At 39.2% G+C, this 21,028-nt stretch overlaps 4 protein-coding genes across 10 annotated transcripts; 3 read left to right on the top strand and 1 right to left on the bottom strand.

Moving 5' to 3' along the window:
- Positions 1 to 49: 49 nt before the first annotated feature.
- On the bottom strand, positions 50 to 1,738 carry LOC123469486 (nudC domain-containing protein 3-like). The gene is given in 6 exon segments (XM_045168561.1): positions 50 to 213; positions 345 to 442; positions 445 to 517; positions 574 to 784; positions 839 to 1,159; positions 1,237 to 1,738. Coding segments are annotated over 6 exon segments (861 nt in total). The 5' UTR covers positions 1,338 to 1,738; the 3' UTR covers positions 50 to 156.
- Positions 1,739 to 2,341: 603 nt separating this feature from the next.
- Positions 2,342 to 4,708, top strand: LOC116919605 (fumarate hydratase, mitochondrial). The gene is made up of 9 exons (XM_032925650.2): positions 2,342 to 2,661; positions 2,738 to 2,869; positions 2,937 to 3,047; positions 3,127 to 3,306; positions 3,370 to 3,525; positions 3,601 to 3,793; positions 3,857 to 4,060; positions 4,132 to 4,424; positions 4,489 to 4,708. Exons 1-9 carry the CDS (start codon positions 2,518 to 2,520, stop codon positions 4,618 to 4,620), a joined length of 1,545 nt encoding a protein of 514 aa, XP_032781541.1. The 5' UTR covers positions 2,342 to 2,517; the 3' UTR covers positions 4,621 to 4,708.
- A 145-nt stretch (positions 4,709 to 4,853) lies between these two features.
- LOC116919197 (calpain-B) lies at positions 4,854 to 16,768 on the top strand. 7 transcript variants are annotated; one of them, XM_032925169.2, is made up of 19 exons: positions 4,854 to 5,249; positions 5,354 to 5,498; positions 10,488 to 10,664; positions 10,795 to 10,864; positions 11,134 to 11,251; positions 11,339 to 11,473; positions 11,556 to 11,724; positions 11,784 to 11,965; positions 12,046 to 12,299; positions 13,218 to 13,268; positions 13,343 to 13,455; positions 13,524 to 13,741; positions 13,896 to 13,938; positions 14,202 to 14,246; positions 14,693 to 14,819; positions 15,136 to 15,147; positions 15,772 to 15,899; positions 15,976 to 16,171; positions 16,259 to 16,768. In XM_032925169.2, the coding sequence occupies exons 1-19, from the start codon at positions 5,179 to 5,181 to the stop codon at positions 16,342 to 16,344; spliced, it is 2,340 nt and encodes a 779-aa protein (XP_032781060.1). In that variant the 5' UTR covers positions 4,854 to 5,178; the 3' UTR covers positions 16,345 to 16,768. The 7 variants fall into 7 exon arrangements, with proteins under 7 accessions (XP_032781060.1, XP_032781242.1, XP_032781141.1 ...); XM_032925351.2 differs by lacking the exon at positions 14,202 to 14,246; XM_032925250.2 differs by lacking the exon at positions 15,136 to 15,147.
- Positions 16,769 to 18,558: 1,790 nt separating this feature from the next.
- Positions 18,559 to 19,689, top strand: LOC123474477. The gene is made up of 2 exons (XM_045176711.1): positions 18,559 to 18,698; positions 19,449 to 19,689. The coding sequence occupies exons 1-2, from the start codon at positions 18,559 to 18,561 to the stop codon at positions 19,687 to 19,689; spliced, it is 381 nt and encodes a 126-aa protein (XP_045032646.1).
- Positions 19,690 to 21,028: the final 1,339 nt, after the last annotated feature.

Raw genomic sequence — 21,028 nt, 5'->3', positions numbered from 1 at the left:
GCATTTTCGCAATCGCAATGATGTCAATGAACGAGTGGAACGAGTAATGTGATCTGATCAAAAACAGGCGTTTATTTGATATAATAAAAAGAATGAACGAAAATATGTTCATTAATTCCAAGTTTTGTCATTTTATTTCGATTCATTTTACACTCTTCAGGAGAATGGAGATTGGCTGGAATTTTTATCCTCCAAAGATTGCTCTAAACACACCTGGAAATATTGTTACAAAAAGGTATATTTGATTATTTCTCACAAATGATGTTTTAAGTGAAGTCCACATGAAATCAAAAAAGTAAATTGTCATCTGAACTTTATATTAATGCTATTAGTAAGGGAATTACATTTGAAAACTGCTGTCTTCTTCCTTGGTTAACTATCAACTCCTCTACTTTCATATGTTCTTCTTGACTCAGGTCACTGGTCATAATGACTGTATCAATTTTTTTGTATCAATTGGGGGATCAGAAGAAAATAATCTATCCCACCAACATTCTTCTTTTTTTTCTAGGTTGACCTTAGATCAAAGTTTAAAATAAATTTGAAAAACTGTAGTTTTAAATTTATTGCTACTTGGACATATTCTCCATCAAGGCTCCATAGACACTCATCAGGGATAACTCTGTGAGGGAATGTTTGGTCTATCAAAACAAAGCTTCCATCATGTCCAACAGTTGCAACCCAGAGATGGAGAGGGTCAATTTTCACATTTACTTGTTTAGCTTTTTGTATGTCCTTTGTGACTGGAATGAAAACATCAATATCACCAATGGTTTGACTCCACCTTGAAAAAAAGCTTTTACAGAAATTTTTCTTACAAGAGTTTAATAATGCATACCTGTAGGTTCCCCGGTCATCTCCATTGTACATTTCCCTAACATCTTTTTCTTGATTTTCCTCTATCTTTCTCCAGGCAGCACTACTTGTTTCAACTTTAAAAGGTTCAGTTGTGTCTGCTTCAACACCTAACACAATCTCTTGACAGGCTGAAGGAACATCACTTTCATTAGATGCCATGTTCCCTAGTATGGCAGCCTGTTTCTCGTAATGAATCTGGTTTTCATATCTTTGGAACAGTTTCTGTACAACACCATTAGCTACACCACCTGGAAACCCAACTTTTCCAGAAGAATCATTTTGATGCTGAAAAAAGTCTGTGCTAGAATTGAGAAACCACAGTATTTCAAGTGCGCGGTTAAATGAAAATTGTTCAATATGTTATGATGTTATTAATACCATCTGTAAAGGAATCCAAAGACAGAATCGAGAAACGTGACTATACTACGTTGTTCTTTTAAAATTTCGAGAAACAGTCGGTCGTGCTTATTGCTCTCCATTTTACAGCAAGAAATTTAAAAATGAAAAAAGTGCAAAATGAATTTAAAATATTTGCGATAAGGCCAGTTCAAACAATCGAGACTCTGACGACTGACAAGCTTGTTTTGAAAAGTTTTCCGCTTCACCGGGGGACCGTGTATTTCGCGTATCTGGAACATGAAACAGTACGGCGTGGAAATAACCGTGGAAATAGGCGGAGTCCTTAACCATTGAATTTGCTTTGCTGAGGGAGGATATTTCATGGAAGGAAACAATAACTTCGTGGAATGTTTCACAAGTGCGCTATTTATATTTTGCGATATGAAATATAACTGAGTTGCTAAAAGAGAGTTTTTAATGAAAACTTGTTTTATTCTTCTTTCAAGGACATCACGATGTTCGATTAACTTTTGACGTCGGTTTTTATTATCAGACACAGACACTGACGTTCTAACAAATTTTAGTTCAGACTGCAAATCCTAATACAGAAACCGAACATGGATAGAAGCGTAAACCCTAAACCATTACCATGAACATGACAGTTCTTCATACCTAGCCTCTAAAAAAAGACGTGAACACGCATATATACTCTATACAATTACGGTTTTTTTCCTGTTCGTGTAATGACCAGATGTCAACGAAACAAAAGTGTAATAAAATCAAGTGAATAATAACAGGGCCAATATCCTGTATCTTAATACTTATAGGTGTCTGCAAACATGGGGTTTTCTTCAAAATGCAATACGCTGTGAATATGTGAATGTGGGCGGCTGAGACAGTTCGTCAGGCCACTGCATCGGATTTCCTTATAATAAAAGCATAACGTTGCAGTGATTAGTTAAATAACCCCATGTAGCACAATTGACAAAATTACTCCAGCACTAATCAGCGCTGGCACCACCCGTTTCCACGGTGATTTGCCATGGCATATCGTTCAACGTTCCATCTTCCAAGCACACTATATAGACGGTCCCATGTTAAGCTCCTCCCATTAGAGGAAGGAAAAGCCAAAGCCATCCCATCTTCCACGATCTTTTGCTACGATACACTGGTACACGATACGCATACACGATTTACTAGGTATCAAAGACTTGTCGACCTGTACCTGTACAGTCCGATAGCTTTTCCGGTTTCACAGCTGAATAATACAGCGACTTCAAGCAGAAGAAGACCTCAAACCATACTAAGAAGACCAAAACCATGGCTAACCCAATGCATCGAATTCCGAGCTACATCTCAAGGACGACCTTGAATTCGAGAGGAATTAAAGTCGGGTTAGCGAAGTCCGTGGAGCAGTTGCTGAGTAGATGTTCGGCTGTCTTGGTAACTACATCCCAGAGAACGGTATTGAAATGCTTTTTTCATTTTTTTCATCTATACAGTCTTTACACAATAGAGTGTTTTTTTGTTTTCATCACAGATGGCTAGTGGTTATCGAACTGAAGCTGATACTTTTGGGGAACTACAAGTCCCAAATGATAAATACTATGGTGCTCAAACTGTTCGTTCAACTATGAATTTTCCAATCGGTGGAGAATCTGAAAAGATGCCTGTAAGTGCCATCACATGTACTGAGATACTTATTCCTACAGTAACATTTTCTTTTAATTTCATCCTAGTTGCCAGTAATCAAAGCATTTGGAGTACTTAAGAAAGCAGCAGCAGAAGTCAACCAAGATTATGGGCTTGATCCCAAAATTGCTGCTTCAATAAGTCAAGCTTGTGATGAGGTATTGAAAGCTCCATAACGATCACAGTTTATTAGGAAAAAGGTGTGAGCAAATTGTGTAATTCTTCTCTGTGTATTAGGTTATAAGTGGATCTCTGTATGCAGAGCATTTCCCTTTAGTGATTTGGCAAACAGGATCAGGAACACAGTCAAATATGAATGTGAATGAGGTCATAAGTAACAGGGCAATAGAAATTATGGGTGGTACTCTGGGAAGCAAGAAACCAGTACACCCTAATGATCATGTGAACAAAAGCCAGGTTTTTTAAGCAAATAATTTTGTTTATGTCTCTTAACTTACTTGAATCATATTTTATGTAAAGAGTTCCAATGACACATATCCCACAGCTATGCATATTGCAGTGGCTGTTGAAGTAACTAGTACTCTTCTGCCTAGCCTTCAGAAACTTCATGATGCCATTGATGCAAAGGCCAAGGAGTTCCAAGATATAATCAAAATAGGACGAACACATACCCAGGTACGTCCTTTTTGGTCGACTGTGAAAATGTATTTTAGCAGTAAAAGTTGTTTTTTTTTTTATTTGTAATTGTAGGATGCAACGCCATTGACTTTAGGCCAAGAATTTAGTGGATATGCCCAGCAAATTGCATTCGCTATCGAGCGTGTCAAAGCTTCACTTCCACATGTGTATATGCTTGCAGCTGGCGGTACCGCTGTTGGAACTGGGTTGAATACGCGAATCGGCTTTGCTGAAAAAGTTGCTGCGCGAGTTTCTGAACTTACAGGTTACTATAGCATGGTTGTCCAGTATTATATGCATCTTTTCCTTATGCGTAAAAATTCTATAGGATTGCCTTTCGTCACGGCACCAAACAAATTCGAAGCCCTTGCTGCTCATGACGCCCTTGTTCAGATGTCAGGATCTTTGAACACGGTAGCTGTTAGCCTCATGAAAATTGCCAATGATATTCGATTTTTGGCCTCCGGACCTCGTTGCGGATTGGGGGAACTATCACTACCTGAAAACGAACCTGGCTCCTCTATTATGCCAGGTAGAATTGAAAGGGTGTACTTTTTATGGAAAGCAAAATTCTTATATTACTTAAATTATGGTTTGTTATAGGAAAAGTGAATCCCACGCAGTGCGAAGCCATAACTATGGTTGCAGCACAGGTAATGGGTAATCACGTGGCGGTAACCATTGGTGGAAGCAACGGACATTTCGAGCTAAACGTTTTCAAGCCGATGATCGTTTCCAATGTACTCCGATCCATTCGGTTGTTGTCAGACAGCTGTAACGCGTTTACAAAGAATTGCGTCGTCGGAATCGAAGCCAATCGTGATCGCATTAATAAGCTATTACACGAATCGCTGATGCTTGTTACAGCTCTGAATCCGCACATCGGTTACGACAAGGTTATATTTCGGCTGATACAGCTTCATTGATAATTATTGATTTATATTGTGTTCTGTCCAACAGGCTGCTAAGATAGCCAAGACAGCCCATAAAGAAGGCTCCACGCTGAAGGAAACTGCCATCAAGCTTGGTTATTTGACGGAGGAGCAGTTCAATGAATGGGTTAAACCTGAGGATATGCTTGGACCCAAATAATTGTTATTGGTAGCTGAAGAGCTTTCAGTTGCTGGTTTGGTTTTTAATAGCTGTACAATATTATAGAATAAACATGGTTATCTGCTGACGTTGCCATTAGCAACACCATACATCCGGTAACCATAGGCTGTTGACATAAGAAACGGAAGCACAACTTCACCATTTACTCGTTCCGCAAATGTCTAAGAATAGAGCGAAAACATCTGGATGTTAGCGGTGGCTGCACCGCACTCAAATCTTGTCGCAAATGAGGAAATGGAGCTGTTGTCTGCAATCTTTCTCGACAACTGCGCCTGCTTAAAAGCTGCCGTTTTGTACACGAGTCAAAAAGCAATAACAAAAGTGACTTGCGAGCAAGTGCAGGTAAGGAATGTAGGGGTGAAGAGGAACAGGAGCAACGAGCATATGTTTGGGCAAAGAGACCATCACGTGCAGAGTTGGGGAGAAATCAGTTTTCGTGTACAGTTGCTTTTTTGGTCATTCCTTGAGTAGTCGTCACCCGAGTGTCAACATGTGGCGGATGTAGTGAATTTTGTCATACACTTTCTTGGGTACGCCATGACTGCCAATATATTTAAATTCTCAGATTTGGCTGGACAAAACTTCAATCCGACATGCAACTTTCAGAGGTAAATGTGTATCAATGCAGTAGATTCTAAAAAGTTGAAAGAGTTATGTCAAACCCTTCCAAGAGTATTTAATTATTTTTTAACCAAACCGTTTTCTTATGAAGGCACCCGAGAATTGCATCACATCAATCTTCCTCCAAAGTGCATTCGAAGAAGCGGAGTAGATCACGTTGCGTGACATTGAACCAACAAAAACTTTGTAAAGCAGTTTTAATTTTATCAGAATATTCATCGTATCCAGAGCGTAAGGTATACGTGCAATTTTTGTTTTGTTTTGTTTTTGTTTTACTCTTATCTGTTAATCAAAATATGGGAAAGTACAAACTTAGTTTATCCCTCAAAGTAAATCAAAGATTTTATTTTCTAAACTATATTCTCATCATCCTTGTTAGCACTCCTTTCCTCAATAATATGTTGGCTACTAGACTTCAACAATTCGTATTAGAAGTTATTAATTTCGCGTCTGCAGCGCAGCGACATGGTAAAAATGTTGCTAATGCAAACAACATTTGGGGCCGATCAATATTGTGGTACAGGGTAGCTCCGGAAATTGCGCAGGGACTCGGATGCCAAAAAACATTGCACGATAAAGTGTCTTGAGTGATGTTTTTTTCAAGTGGTGAGACAAGTCGCGTGCTTTGTCACAGTTTTTCTTGAGTTGCTGGCTCGGTCTCCTCCGTTCTGTTGTCACGGGAGGTTTCCTAGTTTCTGGCCTCTGGTTTTTCCATGGAAATGAGGGGTTTGTACAAAAAGAAAGTTTGTTGGATTTAGGCCAAAACGTGTTTTTATCGGAAATCGGACGGGGGTTTCCACTATTTTGCTTAATTCAGGAGGATTCGTGAGAGACTGAGCTAACAAATTCAACTTTCATGTTCTTAATAACTACTCTCGAATCGTGATGATAGGTGAGGCCAGAGGCTATGGCCGGAGGAAGACCATCCCTAGTTTATCCTCTATGTTCCACAAAATGGAGGGCGTGGTCATGCGGAATAAGCATAATTATGAATCCCACTAAAATTATAGGCACCGTGCAATACGTTCCTGTCTTCCAAATACCCTTGATATCCTTCGGCGGTCGGGAATTCTATCGCCTATGGTGTAAGGTTGCCTAAGGCCTGTCTGTCCCGCGTACCATTTTTCTTTTTTAATATAATATTATACGCTAGCGTAAAAGAAAGAGAAATGAAAGCCAACCCACACGCTAGCATCGTTGCGTGCAGCCACACTCGAGTGCACGAAAAGAGTAACGCTGTCGTTTTCATCAGTTTAAAATAATTTGTGTCAGTATCAACCCTGCGGTTATACTCAGTACGCAACTGGAAAAAATTAGGTCACAAGGTTTAGAAAAAACGTGGCACTTTTAGAGAAAAGAAAACAACATTTTTGCAGCACCGGGGCAAAATCTTCATACGCAGTTATTGAGTGAAGAGTACTCTCGCCTGGTGGCTGCAGTTACGTTGCCGATCTGACTCATATATCTTGAGCCCTTCGTCCGTCTCTGTACGAAGTCCGACAGTGGCCTTGCTGGTGTTGTTTAGTTTACTGAGGAATTCCTCGTGAATACACGTTGATTTCCCGTCTAGTCTACATCGGTTTGGATACCGATCTAAAAATTTCGAAATTTTTAGACGTCACGGACAGCCGGAAACTAATTGGACTTCCTGTCACGATTTTTCACATCTTTCCGTTCGGGCAGCTATTCAAGTTTCTGTTAGTTCGCTTGAAGAAATCCTAGAGACTTCAGTCATAATACAAGTCCTCCTAACGCAACTATACGCAACGATGGATTTCTTACGTGCCGGGTTGAAAAGTTTTGGCCTGGGTGGCTTCAAAATGGATGACACTACGGCAAATCTAGTGGCCAATTTTGCCAGCGGAGGGATTGGCATGGCCCTAGACCAAATTTCGCGTACTTCTTTGCCCAGTCGGCGGAAGGATCCACCCCCGCCAAGACCACCCTGTCCTTTCAAAGTGGTAAGACATGGCTATGCTTAAATTCTTCCGTTTGTCAACGCAATCATTAAAGCAACCCATCCATGTTCCCTTCGTTCACCATCATCTCAATCATTAGTTAAACCAATACTCTTTTAAAAACTAAACCTTAGAAAAAAAGTATATGAAAAAAAAAATAAATAAATCCTTGACACCGAGGGCTACAGATGGTGTTCATATTCAAGAATGATCTCACCGGAATTTTCGTTTTCTGTGGTAGCTTCAAGCGAAATAGGTAGCTCAAGGCCCAAGGTTTTACTAGGCACGGCAACGAAAGCAAAAGCGAAGGCGTAACAGACGGCTTGCCACTAACGTGTTGTCCTATTGTCCCTTGCCGCTAGAGTTTCAAAATAGAACGAGCTTGAGAAAAGTAAAAGATGGATTACTGAGTGCAGAATGTGACCCAAAATTTTCTCTCTACCCTACAAGAAGGCCAAAAACGTGAATTCATGTTCCAAAGAACAGAGATGCCTTGTATGCTTCTTTTTTTTTACTTTGCGTTTAATTAGTTGTAGGGTATTCAGAACTGACATGCATCAGTTGCCTTTTTTTCTCCTCTTTTTGCTAAGATGAGCAAACTATCGTAAATAATCTGGCAAGCATTTGCTACGGTATTTATAGCTCAGCCAAATCACTGTTGGCTCTGTTTGTTATCTTAAGTTCAACAAAATTTGTTGAAAAAACAGGTCGTTGTATCACAAACATCCTCTTGTCAAACATAGTTCTGATCATGAGAATCGCTTCCGTAGTTGTGTTGATTTCAGTTGATTTCCAAATGTGTTGATCTTTAGACTCTATAAAAGTCTTGAGTTTGGTTTCGCATTAGGCTTAGTTTATAGACATCTGCAACAGAGATTCGCGCATGTCAGCCACCATAAACAAGATAGTTTTCGCTACATTGTGTACAAGAATCTCCTACAAAATGAATCATTATGACCAAATTCAGAGCTGAATACGAAAGTTAGAGTGCTGAGTACATAAAAACAGATTTAAAAGTAGTACCTAGTCTATATTTTAAAAAGATGACTAGCATAGAGAAATCTACATCGCCAGGGTTTTTTTTTTCCTTCGGGCGTTTCCCGTAGTCAATGAATCCGGTGCAGTGAACCCGTTTGTTGTTTTGCAATGTAGTGATTTCCTGTTTTAATGTGTCGGGCGTTGCTCATTTTAATGATTCTAAAAATGTGATTTGACCGAGATTGGCCTCGAGTTTTGTTTTGTTTCTTTGGTTGCCTAACTAAAAAAGACGAATCGTTAGTGGAACACCGTTAGTGAAACAACTCTTTTTAATTATTATTTTTTGTTTTTTTTTTTACGGATGCATGATAACTGAATATTTCAGGAGCTTATTTTAATATTTCTTCTTCTTTGGGCTTCAAATAATTGACTTGTTTAAGGCATCAGCAGCAGCAGAAACCACACCCTCAAAAGGGTGTGACGCGTTACGCAAGTATGGGCATACCTTAAAATCAGGTTTAAAGTGCGACTATTTTGCTTCATTGCTGATGAAACGAACATGTTTCTTAACAATTGGATTCCAAAAGAGATAAGATTGTAATGGCATGAATCTATGATTGTTTGAGGACACAGATTATTGTGTTGTCAGTGAGAAGGATTTATTTTCCAATGACAGAGCATATCCATTGAACGCTAACTACAGTATGACTTTGAAACTACATGTTACACAACCACATGAAACGGTCTAAATTTCATGCCTATGATATTATGAGAATTTTTAGCTGGCCTTCTCTTTCTAGGGTTGTTAATTATTACGGTTTGTCGGTTATTAGGGCTTGTCTGTAATTTCAAATGGTAGAAATCGAAAGGATGGGAAAACAACGAGTCATTACAAGTAGAAGAAAGTGACAACTTGAAGGCCATATCCTTGATGGTCAACCAAGCACGACCAAGCAGTAATTCTACCGGATATCGTGTGGTTCGATTCACCACATCTAGAACGATAGAAAGTGCGCGTACGGGGTCTTAACAAAATTCGTTGTTTGCCCGATCGACATCGGCCTCAAGTATTTGTCCCGTGCAGTTTGTCGCTGAGAGCATTGTCGGCGAGGTAGAAGAACTATGTCCTATACGCATGCTTAGTATCACCTATCGATTTTTGCTAAAGTGCAGAACTGGTGCCAGCTTTCCTGCATAGCTAGCAGCAAAAAATTGTCAGCTGTTTTTGTTTCCCTCGTTCATCGCTGCAAAAAGTCTGTGCGTTATCCTTTAGTGTTGGTTTTTGCCATTACGCCGTGGATATTCTTCCGAGTAGTCACGTACGACGTTCTAAAGAAATCCTGTTGTGAAATCGAAATGCCTTATACCTACGGGAACTTCACAATCTACAACGTGAGTTACCGTGTTCGACGAAATTAGTTCCAGCCATATTTTCAAATGTTCTCCTGCCTACCCCGGTCTTCTTGTATCTACTGCTATCGTAACAGTCTGCAATTCTTTGCTTACGTCATCGATGTTAACACAGACGCCACCTGTAGAGTGCAATGTTTAGTAGATAAGGATTATACTTATTCCATGCATATGTTTTGGGAAGTCATGTTTTCATAATGAAAAATGAACCAATAGTAGAGTATCTACACCGCTAGATTTCGTACCGATTGAACCATGAAATATGCTTATCAGGAATTAGGGAAGAGATGAATAGACGCAAGTTTTTTTTTTCGTCTATCTCGTTTAGTGTGTTGACGGCCTTCAAACTATTTCCAATTTGTCCATTTAAAAAAAATTCGGATCATCCAAATATGAAGCCATATTCAATGCCTAATATGGGTTTCAGACAGCCAAAAGTAAGCTTTTCCACTACTAAAGTAGGCATTTTTACTTGACCATCTGATGTTCCAGTAACTATCCTTGTAGGAAAACGCGCAACACATCGCGTTTTGCTTCTTAAAGTTCCCGCAAAGTTTACTCCCTGTGGCGGTCAAAGAATTTCAACCCAATCTTACGTACTAAATTTTCCTTACGGGCCCGTTGTGATTAAACTCCAATCTAGAACGTGGTTAACTAATAGACATATCTTTGTTAATTGTGGAAACACCGTGCCACGCTTTGTGTACTATACATAGATAACGGAGCAGTTCATAAGTTTTTGATTGATTGCCAAGGGCTTAAAATTATCCGCAATATTGATAAACGTAACATGTGAATTGCGGCAACCAAGAGATTCTTATTTGAAGATGAGCAGTTATTGATGAGATGATCCTCCATTTCTCACTATTTTTATGACAGCTGGGAGAGAAGGGTGCCGGAATTAAAGGCCGTCAGAACGTGCAAGATTTCGTTCAAATCCGAGATAGCTGTCTACAAAATGGAACCCTTTTCGAGGATGCGTCTTTTCCAGCGGACAATTCGTCCATCTACTACAGTCGGCGCTCTGCTCGCGACTTTGTCTGGTTGAGGCCAACGGTAAGTTCCTGTATTAGATAGCTAGATGAAGCGATCCGCTGCAATTCAGTTTCATGTCTCTATCAATGCTACAGCATGATATTCTATCATTCCGGCTGATGGCAAACAAATACATGTTTACATTTTTTAGGAAATCGTCGAGGATCCACAACTCTTCGTCGAAGGAGCTTCACGATTCGACGTGCAGCAGGGCGAATTAGGTACAATTCTGTGTTAATGAATAGGATACAAAAGTGCTGCCTTTTGTTCATTATGTCACACTAGAAACTCTAAGCAAAGGTTGAAGTTTGTACTGCAATTGAAGCATTGTATTTATTTCCGCTGATACCACTCAAGGTAGACATTTGTGTGCAACGTCACTTCCATTGCGAAGTGTATACTACAACAACTGTAGCGATTAGCTCCACGCTAACTAAACATTTGGCAGTAAGTCTATTTCTTGTTATGCTTGAATTTTTCAACTATTTAGGCGATTGCTGGCTGCTTGCTGCCATGGCTAGTCTGACTCTTAACCCAAAATTGTTTCATCAAGTTGTACCCGAGGATCAAAGTTTCACCGATAATTATGCGGGAATTTTTCATTTCCGGTAGAAGTCATACTTCATCCTATTGACAATTTGCTAACATTGAAAATTCGCACTTGGCCAAATGTCTCTATTGAAACTCCAATCTAGGATCTGGCAATACGGCACCTGGGTGGATGTCGTGGTAGACGACCGTTTGCCAACTTGTGACGGAAAACTGGTTTTTTTGCAGTCACAAACAAAAAATGAATTTTGGAGCGCTCTGTTGGAAAAAGCATATGCCAAGTAAGCAAACGAGTACCTGGTGTGCCAGTTCAGTTTTTGCAAACATCATGGGTCAAATTTTTATTTCGCTTTACTTACGCAGGCTCCATGGCGGCTACGAAGCGCTTAAGGGCGGAACTACGTGCGAGGCTATGGAAGACTTTACAGGCGGAGTGAGCGAAATGTACGAACTCAATCAAGCTCCCCCAAATCTTTTCAAGATTCTATTGAAAGCTCACGAGCGCTCATCATTAATGAGCTGCGCAATTGAGGTTAGATCTGTAGTCTGTTTATTTCTTCCTCATTAACTTATCACGTTGTGATTATGCAGCCGGATCCTGACCAATTGGAAGCCGAAACGCCGTTGGGTTTGATTAAAGGTCATGCCTATAGCATCACAAGCGTCAAAATGATGGACATCCGCACTCCTCGAATGTCGGGGCAGATTCCCATGATTCGTATTCGAAATCCTTGGGGAAATGAAGCCGAGTGGAAAGGCGCTTGGAGCGATCAGTAATAATATTGCTAATATTATACAGGTTACTCATCCGACAATACCTGATAAACCAACAACGTTCGTCTGCTTATTGCAGATCCCCGGAATGGCAGTTCATTCCGGAAGACGAGAAGGAGGAGGTGGGCCTGACTTTCGATCGCGATGGCGAATTTTGGATGTCGTTTCGCGATTTCTCTGCTCAGTATTCTCGCCTAGAGATAGTCAATTTGAACGCCGATTCCTTAGAAGAAGAGGAACTGTCTGGTGACCATTCAAAACGCTGGTCGGCAAACGAGTTCGCTGGAAACTGGGTTAAAGGAGCATCTGCTGGCGGCTGCAGGAACCATTTAGGTATGTTCTTTTATATCAGCCTTTCATCATTGCGAATCAACTGCGATAGAGGTTCTCTAACTATCTGAGTGTATTAAGAATATTTAGGAAAATGCTGTCCATGTTTGCTGATGATCGCATTTTTATTTTTATCCCCGTTTTTGGTAACTTCCAATTCTTTTTTTTTGTAAAAAGCGCAACTTTGGAGACCTTCGGAGAAACGTCGAATGCAATTTTTAATTCGTCTGATGTGATTATTATTTGTAGATCGAACATGTGATAATAATCAGCTATATAACAGCTCTGTTGAATGTTCTCGAATTGGTTAAGAAAGCCGGCGGTCGTTATTGTGTGACAAAAAACCACATCAGACCATTATCGAGCGGGGATTTATATAGCTACACGTTATATTTCGTGTATCGGACATTATATCCGTTGCAAGATATTTTTGAAGGAAGCAAAGTACTGGCTGCAATTATGAAACCGACTATACCCAGCGACAAATTAAAACAAGATCTTATTCTTAGTTTGATTATTGCTTCATCATTCGATAAGTCTCAGCCATCACGAGATGGCATGCCTATTGCTGATAGTAGCGAATCAATCCTCACAGGAAACGGAAATGCTTGGGCAAAACCGCTCTACCGACAAGGAAAAGATGTGTTCCCTTTTCTTTCTGTCTTTTTATTTATTTATTATTTTTTTGGTTTACAAAGAAAAGATCCAATTCGGATGAAGTACGCGTAGTTATTTTTATACTTCCGGAAAACCGTTTTAAGACTTGACGTTAGCAACACAAAAAACTTTGCGTAATATAAATAAACAATAATCCATTTTGTGAAATAACTTTTGAAATTAAATGATTGAAAAAGAATTACTTGAAATTCATTTTTTCCGGGTCAAGTGAGTGCTTCATTACTTTATCTTTCCTCGTTATAGCCACTTTTCATCTGAATCCGCAATATCGTATTACACTGGAAGATCCGGATGGTTAGTATTTCATCTCTTATTTTTTATTCTGTTTGATCTTGTAACTAAAAACTCCGTTTTTAAATGAAATGCAGATGACGACAACGACGACAAGTGTACTGTAATTGTGGCTTTGATGCAGAAGAATCGTAGAGCTCAGCGCAAAATTGGTCTGGATTGTCTAACAATTGGATTCACCATTTATCACGTAAGGCAAATGTCAAATGAATAACGGTTGATAATGGTTAATCACGATACTTAAAAAAAAATCCACAGCTTAAAAATCCTGACACTGCTCCGAAACCACTCGACAACAAATTTTTTAAGTACAACGCATCTGTGGCTAGGTCACCATCGTTCATCAACTTACGAGAAGTCAGCTGCCGATTCAAACTTCCACCGGGCGTCTACGCAATTATACCGTCAACATTCGAGCCAAATGAAGAAGGAGAATTCATTCTTCGGGTCTTTTCTGAAAAGAAGAATAACATGGAGTAACAATTTATAATTAATCATTATACATTCATAACCTTTAATTACCCCCCAAACCAACATCACGTGTCCATAATATCTAAAGGGGGTTTACGCACTTTTGGCAGAACGTATGGTAGGCGCATTATAACATATCCATCAAATTCTTTCTTTCAGGGAGAACGACGAAGAAGTGGATATCGGCGAAGCAGATGATCAAGTAAGCACTTTTCCATTTTGGCAGTATAAAGCAAGACCTTTTTGGAAAATCCATAGTCATTTCGATGACGGCACGGCCGACAGCATGACGACTTTGGTTTTATTACTTAGTCTTTCCTGTCGCCTGTCGCTTTTTTATTCATTTTTATTTTTCGACTGCTGAACGTGATTCCTCTTCATATTTATTTTATCATCTTTTTTTTTTTTTTTTTAATTCTTATTTCATTACTTTCTTTGACGTGGCACACGAATCTCCTCTACTAGGGTAATACTGGCCGGATGCACAACAAAGGCAAACACTTTTATCACGTAAGTCTTGACTGTGAGACAGCGCTTATGAAAAAACAAAAGCCTTTATGACGATATTTCGTATACCATGAACCCGCTTGCAATTTAACTTTGAATATTTTACACATACATTTTTTTTTTTAATTTTGTTTGCGCAAAAGTACCAGTACAGTTAATTTTCAGCAGCGTTGTTTGGATTTGCTTTGAACTGTCGAACGAGTGCATTACCGTAGACGACTGGGGCAAATAATTTTTACTCATTAAACATTCGTCTAGTTACGTTCTGGAGACTTAACCAGAACAGTCCCTTTAACCTGTAAAACGTATTGCATTGCTAGTTTCAAGAAATTGAAGTGTGTCCTAATTTTCGTAAATTTAGCAATATGTTTTCGAAAGAGAAGTGAATTCTCAATTTAAACATTTTTGCACGACGTATTTTCATGGAAATTTTTGACAATTACTTGCAGGTTAAAAGTAATGATACTTTTGACGACTCCAGTGATGTTGTTCAGCTGTTCCGCCGCGTTGCTGGAGTTGACATGGAGATTGATTGGGTCGAACTGCAAAACGTTCTTAATACTTCCTTCCAGCGTGGTAAATATTCACGGTTCTTTTATTTACCGATGTGTAAATTGCTGTACAGGTTTTGTATGCCCTTTACTTGGGATCATTGGTGTTGTTGTGTAGTGGATTTAATACCGCAATTGATGGTTCGAAGTGTTTCATCCGTATGTGTGTCTGCCATGGCATCGCTGTTTCGGTTTGCAATCCAGTTGGATTTTTTATTCGTACTAGAGTTTAGAATACCCGTAATTAAAACACATTAACCACAACTAATTGAAATGAATCTTTGCAACAAATACTCTGGGGGAAAAAAATCCTGTCGGGAATTCGGAACCGGACCGTGCAGAATCTTCAGAGGGTAAGGCTAGTTGTTTTGAGTCCTTAGCTGATCACCTGTTAGACGATTGAAGGCATTCTCTTTATTTTTCCTTTTCTTTCGTACACGTAGCCAAAGGATATTTTTGGCTCTAAAGACATCAAACCTCGACAATATAGCGACAACAACCTTTTTCCTGCGACGAATTATCATAATTTTTTAAAGTTAAAGACTATTACCGAGACTTACGTGCCTCGTTAAGGTGTTTCGAAACAAGAAGAATAGCTCGACTATATTTGTTATGGGGACAACAAATAAGACTATAGTCTACCTTGGTGAGGGTAAGGGCATGGGGATGTCAAGTGATTCATTCAAAAGTGAATCCAACTTTGTAATTTTCTTCTTCATTTGCCTCATGATTATAAAGACTTCTCAACTTAACAAATTTGGTTCCTTTGGCAAAGAAGATCGAATAGAATTGTATTTGCAGCTTTCCTTTTAACATCTTACCGCTTTCTACTTATATCTAATAACAGTTATATCTTTTGTTCATATCTGTTATTACCTTGTTATTGCATGATTTAATAGCTCAGAAGAGACTCACAACGTGTGTTGAACTCCTAACAGTAATTTTCTGTTTGTGATGGCGCTTGGCGTCGGTTACAGAATTCGCATTCGATGGATTCAGCAAAGATGTCTGCCGCAGCATGATCGCCATGTTGGATACGGATCATTCAGGAAAACTTGGCTTCGAGGAATTCAAAAAGCTGTGGTCCGACATTCAAACCTGGAAGGTAAAGCAAAGCATATCATTTACATGTATTTAAACCCCATTCGATTAACCAATTTTCTTTTTGAATTTAAAACTAGAACACGTTCAAACTGTACGACCGGGATCGTAGCAATTCGTTAAGCACTTTGGAGTTGCGCTCTGCCCTCCATGCCGTTGGTTATCGTCTCAACTATCACGTCTTAAACGCGCTGGTTTTGCGTTACGGCGATCGACGAGGCACTCTGGCGTTTGATGATTTCATCATGTGCGCCATCAAAATGAAATCCATGATTGGTACGCAATCTCCCTCTTCATTTTTTGCAATCTCATACGTATGTGTAAATAGAAAAGTTTTATCTGAAATATGCTTCATTATTACAGAGGCCTTCAAAGAGCGAGACCCTCACAACACCAAGCGAGCAACCTTCACGCTCGACGAATGGATTGACAAGACTCTCTATTGTTAAATTACAAAATAATCGTTTCACATCTGAATCTTTACCGACATTTTGCGGTTGAATAGCATAATACGATCATCCATGTTTGCCGAGCTTTAGAAGACCCATAGTAGCTTATGTTAATCTCTTCCCATAGGCCTATAACACTCTTTCCATAAACGTTTGACGACATTTTCATTTAAAAGATGCCCAAGGGTAATTTGCTTCCCGATGAAATCAATCCGTTTTGCAAAAAGATTTGTACTGCACTCTGCTTGTTCCTCTTTTCCCCGTCATTTTTTATTCACCTTGCCGTTACTTCTGGGCATGTACAACGTTCACTAGGGAGACTAACATAAAAGGGAAAAGTTTCAATATACGCTACATCCTTAATCTGAATCAAAAGGATAAATTGCTTGATGTTTCTGAACAATACATAACATGAAAATCGAAAGTAAAACACAGTCGAACACAGTTGGTGCATTAAACGATTTGAGTAGCTCGTTATTTCATGTATAATACGCCATATCTTATTTCACGCGGATAGAACAGGGGGTGTGAAACTTGAACTTGCACTCTTCGTAAAAATAATTACGGTACTAAGTTTTGACAAGAAAATGAGGAATTTTTTATTCGAGATTCTTTCGTAGTTCTGGGACATCGTATAATTCGCCGAAGAATTTAATGACACCCTGAAAAGAATTAACTGTTTTCGCACACATGGTGCAGCTTATCACAAATTCCTTTGTATAGCAGACACAAACCCCAGCCAAAAATCGGAGACAATTAATTGTACAAGTTTACAATGAATCGCATACTAGTATAATTAATGATATATTAGCCTGATTTTATCATACTAGTTTGTATTAAGTATGATCATAAAGTAACAATATGCAATTTAATACCGTTTAATACATGCTAATAAAACAGAAGCAATTAATTATGCTAGTTTTCAATAAATCGCATACTATCAAAATTAATTATTTGTTACTTTACAAACTGGTAATAAAATGTGATAAAAAAGTAATATTATGCAGTTTGATACAAGGCGGAGGCAATTATTGCTTAATGTATATATTATTAGAAGTCAATTATTATGAGTTATATTATAGTTTTCAATAGATCGTGTTTCACACCGATGAAACAAAAGTTAACATAGTGCATAGATGTGATTAGTGCGTAAAATTTTGGAAAATTATTATATGACTGTTAAAAAGGATATAATTCTTTCGGGGTTAGCAACCCAGGAATAATGAGAAAAAGCAAAATTTTTACATTTTCCCAAATTTTTGGAGGTGTTTATACCATTCATTATATTATCAAATAATATCCCATAATTTTTTTGGACTTGTGAACGCCTGAACCGAATAAACGAGATTATACCCCGAATATTTTATGGACTTGGAAAGTTGGGAAGAACCAATTTTTCAGGGTATTTTTATTTTGTTTAGCCACTTCTATTCCAAGTATCCGCATAAATACGAAAGTTTAACTTTATAATGTCGATTTCTCTGTTTCAAATTATTATGTTAATTCAATTAAGTTAAGTTATCATTATAAATTTCACAAAATCAATTTTTATGAATCGTTGATGTTCGAAAACCAAATTCTATCACGTAAAATCAAATGTTTCCAAATATTAAAAAAATCTCCAAAATTTTTCTATCACCTAAAGCACTTGAATCGAATTTGGATAGATATTTCTTGGGTCAACTACTATCGAAGGTGGCACACTTGGTAGCACGTACGGCTACCGATAAATAGGTCCGAAGTTCGATACGCATTGAGTACAATTCTTCCATGTTTCAATTTATTATTTATTTATTTTTATTTACCACAAGTGGGACACAATTCATTATTCTTTTTATCTAAAAATTATATTTTAGACTTTAGTATGATTCAATACATAATTTATATCGTCCTAAAGTGTGCCAATATAAACACAATATTAAAACATGCATTTAATTGTGTCGGATTTTTGCCTGGGACAATTGTAAATCTTAGTTTCTATCGCTAAAACTGCGTCAGCAAAAAGTGCAAACAAATTTCGGTCTGGCATCCAGCACTCTTTATTTATTCGTGTAGCTTTCCGTTTTCTAAAAGAAAGAAAGAAAGAAAGAAAGAAAAAATTGTGCTAAGCTCTCGAATGACTTGCTCATATCATGTACCCATACCCTATGTGCTCATATCATGCACCATAGGGTATGGGTGTATGAGTGGGGGCCATGGGTGTAGACCCTACCAATGGTCTCGTCTTCTTCTGGGTACTACACCACTCCGGTGCCCTACTACACCACCATGGCCTCCGATTACTGCACAACGAAGAAGACCGACTATTATGCGACAACATATGCTGCCCCCAGCTTCTACACCGAGTCACCCTAGTACTACACGACCAAGGCGTCTGAATACTACACCACCACGTATGCAGCCCAACCTTGTTATACGGAGGCACTGGAATACTACTCCGCACCAAGCTATTACATAGACGCCCCAGTGTATTACGCAACAACATACGTCACTCCAAGCTACTACACCGAGGCTCCCGCATACTATACCACGAAGGTACCTGAGTATTACACAACAACGTTGTCGCGAATGATTGCGCGACACTGGATTTAGAATTGCGGTTGAGAACTTTGTATTGACGTCCTTCTTGGACGCGAAAAAACGAGGCACTGGTTCAGCACCAGTGTTGACTTGGTTCAGTCGAAAAAACAAAAGGTAGGAGGTAGGGTTCACAAACTGAAAAACGAGGGGGGAACAATTCTAGACGGAAGTCGAGATTAGTGAAAAGAAGTCATTGCTCGGTAGAAAACATATTGCCCAAGTCTTTAGAGAGTTGGACAAGTTTGGACAAGAAAGGCAAAGTCTGGAAGATTCCAGACAAACGTCTGTTTAACCGGCTTACTACACCAAGACACCGAAATATTAGTCTGCTCCGAGCTACACTACACCGCTTTCGTACTACACCACTACAGAGGTGCCGAAGTATTACGTAGCCCCGACCTACTACACCGGAATTGCCCTATCTTACTATGCTGAGTCGACCTACTACACTGAAGCCCCAGAGTACTACTCAACCCCAAGTTGATACAGCACACCACGACTGCTCCTTACTACGTCGAATCTAGTTACTACACCACAACTTATGCTGCCCCGTCTTACACCACAAAGGGCGCAGAATACTACACAATCACTTACGCTGCTCGAGAATACTACACTGATGCTCCTAAATATTATTCGGCTCCAAGTTACTACCAGACTGACACTCCACGATACACAACTTATGCTGCCTCAAGCTACAATACCGAGACTCCGAAGTACTACACCACCAACTATGCTGCTCCGGGTTATTACACCATGGCTTCCTAAATACTACACCAAAGAGGCCGCTGAATACTAGACAACTACAGCCCCGGAATATTATACCGAGAAAGCTGAATACTACACCACAACATACGCTGCTCCAGCTTATTTCACTGAGGCTCCAAAATACTACACCACAACCTATACCAGTCCCAGCTACTACAACGAGGCACCGAAGTACTAAGCTCCACGTTACTACCAAACTGAAGTCCCAAAAGACTACACCACAAAAAGGCCAGAGTACTATTGTAAAACCCCTACTTACTTCATCTTTAAGTAAATAGCTTTTACTCGATTAAGGGAAGCTGCGGACTTCGTTCGATGGTATATTCCCGTAAAATGTTAACATGATTCAAACAAGTCGATGAATGTCTCAAACGATTGGAGGCATACATACAGGCCGTAGCCGTATAGCCAGCGTCAAGCACAACAAAGACACAAATAAGACAAGTTTAAACGGGGAACGAGCAAGCCAGTAGCAGGTCGAATAAACGACCTGACACTAGACTCGCGAAGGGGTGAATCAACACTAGACTGGGTGAACAGCCCAGCGTTGACTAACGAAGAATTACAATTGATGGGGTTTTATACGACAAACAAAGTCAACGCGATCACCAACGCAAGGTGAGCGTAATGAAAGGATGGAAAGGAAAATGACTTGTTTCCAGGAATGAGAGGGAGGATATTTTTCCAAGAAAGAGTGAGCTGATGCATTCCTTACACTATACCCTAGTTTCGATTAGAAAATCCTAATATAAGTAAATACAGTGCCGGTCCAGTTATAGAACCGGCCTGTGCGCGGTTCTATAACTGAATGGTTCTATAACCAAGCACCCGATCTTAGTGCCACCTATCGTCGGTTCTTTCATCCCTCAAACTTTGACGGTCTTAGAATGTAAGGGCACACAGCAGAGTGGTAATGCTGTTCGCTATAGATCTAGAGTCCCGTGTTCGAACCGCTGCTATGACTAACTTAAAAAGATTTTTAATATATGTGTAATATAGTCTATGGCTATGAATGGTGAGATACTAGTGTATCTTCATTAGTGGGGGATTATTCACAGAGGAAGTGGTTTGATGAACTAGAAGAACTGTTGTTATACCAGAAGGAAAAAGAAATTAGAGTTGGTAGAAGGACTGGAATGGAACAAGGTGCTAGAAGATAAGAATGAATAGTGGAAGCTATTGTATTCTATTGTATTTGGTATGAATAACTTTACCGCCTATTATTATTATTGTATTTGGTATGAATAGCTTTAACGCCTATTATTATTAGTTGGGTCATTAAACCGATGTACAACATTGCCTAAAAAGATAAAACCCATTACAGTAATATTTTTTTGCA

The sequence above is a fragment of the Daphnia magna genome, linkage group LG1 (assembly GCF_020631705.1).
Source record: "Daphnia magna isolate NIES linkage group LG1, ASM2063170v1.1, whole genome shotgun sequence".
NCBI lineage: Eukaryota > Metazoa > Arthropoda > Branchiopoda > Diplostraca > Daphniidae > Daphnia > Daphnia magna.
The sequence above is the reverse complement of the archived record's forward strand: the minus strand, read 5'-3'. Positions and strand labels throughout refer to the sequence as shown.